The sequence below is a fragment of the Gavialis gangeticus genome, unplaced genomic scaffold (assembly GCF_001723915.1).
Source record: "Gavialis gangeticus isolate Ggan-Ray unplaced genomic scaffold, GavGan_comp1, whole genome shotgun sequence".
In the NCBI taxonomy this organism is placed as follows: domain Eukaryota; kingdom Metazoa; phylum Chordata; order Crocodylia; family Gavialidae; genus Gavialis; species Gavialis gangeticus.
Window position 1 is genome coordinate 1,480,983 of NW_017729015.1, and position 6,317 is coordinate 1,487,299.

General features: G+C 46.7%; 1 protein-coding gene across 4 annotated transcripts in view; it reads right to left on the minus strand.

Annotated features, from left to right (window-relative positions):
* SCMH1 (sex comb on midleg homolog 1 (Drosophila)) overlaps positions 1-6,317 on the minus strand; it is a 148,030-nt gene that overhangs the window by 101,104 nt on the left and 40,609 nt on the right. For all 4 annotated transcript variants that reach the window (XM_019512124.1, XM_019512123.1, XM_019512121.1 and 1 more), the window contains exons 6-7: positions 5,426-5,514; positions 3,234-3,477 (exon numbers count right to left, since the gene is read on the minus strand). In XM_019512124.1, the coding sequence (XP_019367669.1) occupies positions 3,234-3,477; positions 5,426-5,514 (333 nt within the window). The remainder of the gene's footprint in view (positions 1-3,233; positions 3,478-5,425; positions 5,515-6,317) is intronic.

The following is a 6,317-nucleotide window of genomic DNA, read 5'->3' on the forward strand; positions in this document are numbered from 1 at the left end:
GTGGGGTGGGGTGGGGTGGGATGGGGTGATCAGGGTGTGGCGTCTGCACAAGGGGGTTCTGCCAGGAGGCTCCAGAGCCCCTGCTGCAGCCAGTGAGTGTGGGGCTTTTTTTTTCTTTTTCAAAGTGCCAGGTGGGGGATGGGTCTAGGCAGGGCAGCCATGAGGGTTTCTCCCACACCTCCCCCCAACCTGGGGAGAGGCAGGCACAGCTGGAGGAGCCATGGCAGAACCTACAGCCGCTTGGCTGCGCCTGCCTCTCCCCAGCCGACCTGAATTACCAAATCTCTCCGAATCAATTCAGAGGCTTCAGATTCAATTTGAATCTATTAATGGGTCTCCTGATTCGATTCGTATTTGGTGATTCAGCCACCAAATCAGGCCAAATCTCCTCTGAATCGAATCCGTGGCAGAAGCTTCACATAGCCCTAGCAAACAGTGATGCACAAGTTCATCCCTTCCTTTCCAAAGTTCTGGTTTAGTAATGAAAGGATGCATGAACAACGTGTGCCCCTGGCAGCTGCGGGGCCACGGCAGAGCTGGCAGCGGCAGGAACATGGTGGTGGTAACCGGGGAGCTCCAGCAGACACTGCCAGTGTGGTTGGATGTGGTGGCAAGCGCAGACCAGGAGTCAGCAACCACCCACAGGTGCCATCCGCGTGCATTCCCTACGCAATGCCAGTGAAGGGATGGAGTAAAAGATTTAATGTTAGAAGGAGAGGATTCTTAGGGACTTCCCCTTACTGGGGTAAAGGCAAAGGAAAGGAAAACTCATGACAAGGACTCTTCCTTCTTTCTTAGGTAAGGAAAATATTGCTGCAAACGAGGTAAGCAAAATACTCAAAAGAGAATCCTGAGCCAGTCTACTTGGGAGAGATCATATTACCTCAGTGTGTCTCAGTTTCCTCTCCCTCATGTTGGAAAACCAGCTTAAAAACAGCAGAAACTTTACTCAAGGGAGGGGTTGAATGTGATTGTAGCCTCTCTATGGAAATACCATCCATCAGAATTTCCCTACAACTTTCCCTCCCTGGGCAATTTGGCACTGACTACTGCCAAATGGCCCCACCTAGGCCAGTGCTATGTACATCTCACATCCAGAAGCACACCATCCTGGGACTGTGGGAACATTTTGTTACTATTTTCCAAAGCTAGGTCCTGCTGAGGCAAATGTAAGAAGAAAAGCCTGTCACTGATACCTACCAACCAGCATCTGTTCTGGGCCTGTTCAAAACTCTGACAGTTTTCTTATTTTTGGATGCTTCTACGATTTGCAGGCCCACTCTCTCCCTCAATTCACAGCACAGAGAAGTCTGAAGGGCGAGATCTTGTCTCCAGGCTAACAATTACAGCTCAGAGAAGAAGTCCCCTTTCCCGCTATAGAAGCATCCCCCACTTCATCTGAAATCTTCTGCCCTTCTCAAAGCCCTGCTAGCCTAATAAAAGGAACCAATGTCTCCAGCCAACATCTACAAGGATTTTAGCCATTTGTGCTGTACTAGTGAAATGCTGTGAAGCCAGACAAGCTCAGATCTCAAAAAGCCTGGTAAATGCATGGCACCTCCTGCTGCGGAGTTGAAGCACTGGCTGTGAAGTAAAAACCTCTCTGATAGCTTAAGGGTAGACAGCACGCAAGACACAAACAGCAGGAACAGAGGAGGATGCTAGGGACACTGAGGTCACCTACACTGAAAGCAGAGATTCAAAATGAACAGAGCTTTTTCAGTTTCCATCAGCCAAATGGGTCTTCCAAATCTAAAGGGAGCTCATACATAGGCTCATTCCATTGTAAAGCAAACAATCTCAGATTATTGCTATCTGGGAGGAACGTCTAACTCTGAAGCCTCTGAATAGGACAGGCTTCATTCAAATGAGTATCTTCATTTTTTAGGTCACAGATAGGAAGAAGGAAACTAGAGGAGCAGCCTATCGGTTCTGCAGCACAGCAACCTCTAGAAGCACAAGCAGTTCGGAAGTGTTTGGTCAGAAAGAGGCCTTTCATAAATAAATCTTAGCCCCTAAATTCTTTAGGACATTATCAGTTATAGGGCAGCATACAGGCATAACAGACTTTCAATAGCCAACATGTAGCTTCTAAGCACTAGGAAACCCTCTCAGAGGTGGAGGTTCACAGAAGCCAAACCTGTAGCAAGCCAGCTGTACAGGAGAAGCAGATGCAACCCCTTACCTGAGGGTCTGGACAAATGACACATTCACATGAGTGTAAATGACCTTTCTGCTATTGTAAAAAAAAGAGGAAGAGAAACATGATGCAGACACCACTGATAGTTCATCCCACTATAGGTGAGGCCATATGATGGACAGCCCTCTCCACCAGTCAGTGGGGAGGAGGGGACTAGGCTACCAGAGCCCCTTAGCCAATCAGAAGCATGGGGGGCCCCACCATGATAAGACCATGAAAGTGGTGGCTGGCACCACAATCTGCCCATGAAATCAGCTAGCCACTGCCTCGAGTTGTGTAGACCCCTACCTATAATATGTTCTTCTACCTAGGGAATCTGGTTGGTTGCCTACTTCAGATCCTAGCATAACTGACATTAGGATAAAAAAAAAAAAAAGATGTAAATTACACAGTGGAAATGTGTTGTGTGTCCAGGCCCTGAAGAAGAATGGTCTTTTCCAGGAAGCAAAGTCCTTTAAATAAAAGAAAATCCTGTTTCCTGACCCGTGTCACTTTAATCCCTCTTGTATATTCCCAACAGGCCCAGCTTCTTCAATTTGGATAGGAACCTATGCTGTTTGGAGATGCACAGCAGGTGCTGAAGAAACATGTGGAAAGGGAAGAGAGGAGTAATCTTATTCAGCCTAGCCATATCATTTCCCCCTCCCCTCACTCTACTCCCATTCCAGAAATAGCTGTTACCTACAAACACATATGAATTCAGGGTCTCTTCCCTCATGCTATTTTTACTGCTAATAAAATCTTAAATATTTATACTACTAATAATCTCCTAGCCAAAGGAGAAAATGATATTCGGACCTTTTTTATCAAGTATTTCTGAGCAAACTATAAGAAGGATTATCATTATCTCCCACTGTAGGATGGGAAATCTGAGGAATAGGGAGGGACAGTGATAATTCCAGGTGCACACAGAATCCATACCAGAGCAAGAATAGAACCTGGCAGTCCAAGATGTCAATTCCCACCTGTTTTGTTGCTCCTTGCTCAGTTTGGACAGAAAAAGAACAGATCTGGACTATGATGTGACTCTCACCTTTAGTTCCAGGAGGCTGTAGGTTGTCTCCCGTCAATGAGCACCAGCCTACAGGAAAGATGTCCCGGGAGTCATAGCGGCACCAGTAATCAAAAGCACCTCTCCAGCCATCAAACGTTATGAGGACCTCAGAACCTCTCACCTCCCCAATGGTGGCTGGACAGATGAAGTGAGGGTTCTTTCTGTCCACTGCCTCTAACTTCATGCCCATCTTGAAGAAGTTCTGTGATGGAGATGGTGGTTCCTAAAGGGAGGGTTCAAAAAAATGTGATCAAAAAGGATGTAGTTAATGTCAGTATTTGGATTATCTCCCCGTATTATCAAAACAACTGGTCCTAGATGCAGCTGAGATAGCCCCATGTAAATAAGTGGAAGTGGTGCTTTTTTCTTGTGCTAAAGGCTGGATCTAACCCCAGGTTTAAGTATGTGCAACTTATGAGCACTGGTAAGGCTTCTACATACTGACATTCTGTACCTGCTGCCCTTGGGACTCGAGATTCCAGTGGAACTAAGATCACTGGCTCCTGCTCCTCCCTATATCCCTTTTATATGTAGAATGCTGGACCAAATACAACCAGTACTATAACTCAACATGGCTACCCTCCGACAGTTTCTTCCTGGAATAGTGTGCTATGGGAAAAAGACCCAGAGCTCCAAGGAACAGAGGTCTGTGACACACACACAGTGCTCATACTCCATTATCTCCAACCAGTCCATCCTCCCTAGGCAGTCTTAAAGGAAAGAATTATTGAGACTGAGCTCAGTGGGTGTGAGCCAGAAAGGACATGACTCTTCACTACTTAGTAAGGCAGGTTGCCTAGTCAGGAGTACTACATCCCAAGGTTGTAGTAACTTGTGGACAGGGGAAATACTCAAGTTAAAAAGCATCTCTTCAATCCAGCCTGTGGCTTTTTATGCTGCTCAAACAACTCGTGGCAGGACAGTGGAAAGGGAGGCTTTCCATCTCCTACCCAGGGTAACAACCCAGCTCCATACTAACTGTATTAAATGGTCAGATATACCACGACTTGGAGGGAAAAATTTCAGATGCGAGGCTGCATGGGGCAGGCTGCCTCACCGAATCTTCAGCTTCACTCTCCAGTGAATGCTGTAGCAGAAGAGAAGCACAAGGAAAGAAAGTGGGATGAAGCAAAAACCTCATTCCAAATTGCCTGACTGGAAGATGTGTACCATTCAAAGGAAAAACCACCCAGAGGAGGCCACGGGGAAAAGCATCTCTCTGAGCTCCATTTCCCAAACCATTGAGGTATACCCCTGACAAAGCAGTAATTTATCTAATAATCTAATGAAGCTGAAATCAAATGGTACCATCCACCATATCCAGGGATGGTTTCTCCAGGTCCTTTCCAATCAGAAAATGCTGCTTCAACCACTACTGTACTAAATGGTGCAATTCTCAACTGAGGATACAAGCTAAGATATGTTGCCAGGGTTGTGGCTGGGAGCACTTTACGTGATATGCACTCTTCCCTTTTTCTACTGCATTACAGCAGTTTATAGAATCCTACTAGCAAAGAGAAATAGCTTTTATATATTGCCTATCCTAACTTCAAATGGCACCTGCAGCCTGAGTGAAAGAGTAGCAAGTTTCCCATACTTTGAGGACCCTACCTCTGCAGGTCACAGTCTGCATCCCCATCCTGCCTGCAATGTCAAGGCAGCAAAGTGGACTGCTCTGCCCTAGTATAACAGCACTGTCACAAGGCTAGTTGCTAACTTTTTCCTTGCTTGAGACCATAAGACATTTGTCTCTGGACAAGTTGTGCCTGTGTTTCTCTAGAAATCATGTCCAGAAACAGAAATATCCCAAGATTGGCATGTACACACATTGTCCTTCTAATCAGGATTTAGGGAGCAGCTGAATGCACTGCTGACTTTCTGCCATTGATTCAATGATACAATCCTGGGATAACAATTCAGGTGCATTTTGAATGACCCATGAAAAAACATTAATACCTTTTATCCTGTGAACCTTTTTAAGATTACCCCAGGACAACAGACATGAATGTCTGAATGAATGCACTGTCCTGGGACAAAATGATTTACCCTGGACACATGCAACATCTTTTTGTAGACTAAGTTCCTAAGCTTAGAGAACAGAGCTGACTTCACTGCCCTGTAGCCAGAGCACCACAAACTGCAAGGATGGCCCTCCACACACAATATGATACCTTGTGAAAAATCCGGACTGGAGCCATCTCCGCCCCATTCAGAGTCTTCAGGAGGAACATGGGCCAAGAGGAGGCATTCAGCCGAAAGCCTGTAGAACAGGAAGCACAGGTGGAAACCATTAAAGGCTGCAGGTCCCTTTGGAACGGGCAGCACTGCACATAATGTTCTTGCACCTTGCTGGACACAGGAGCCAGTGACACCAGGACCAGTGAACAGCCCAGCAAACTGGGGAATCTGAATGGGAGTCCTGCTTGGGAACAGAGCAGGAAGCTGTGGCTGCCTGGTGAGAGGGTCTGAGTGGGAAGGTCTGCCTGGTTTGTGTTTTGTGGTGTAGCTTCAGGTTGGGAGACATTTTGCAAGGTTGATTGCAGGACTAAGCAGAGGCTATCAACTGCTGAGCCAGGGGTCAACTAACTGCAGTGTGAACAAGGAGGTAGGGCTTGTCTAGGCAGAAAGGCTAGGTCAAAAAGAACCCAGCAATATGCAGCAGCCACCAACACCAGGACTAGTTAATGGACAAGGAAACAGTAGTTTGTGTAGGGAGCTCACTGGTGAGTTTGCCTGGACACTTTCTTACTTATAAGCTTGCTGAGTGGAAGCAGCTAAAGAAGGAAGAGGGAATTTTTCAGGAGTACAAGTGAAAGAGAAAGAAGGAGCTAGCAGGAGAATCAACAGGATGGATGGAAGACGTTGCAACGTCAAAGTTTCTGCCACTACCATTTCATCCTTTGCCTGTATCTGTAGAGGCTCTGTCCAAGCATGTCCACCGACCACCAAGGTTTCCACCCAGGTTCTGGCCTAGCTTTGCAGAGACTGCAGCCTGCATGCTCCTGCCAGAGACAGCCAGGTGGGGGAGTACTTGTGATGTAAGACAGGGGTGGGCAAAATGCA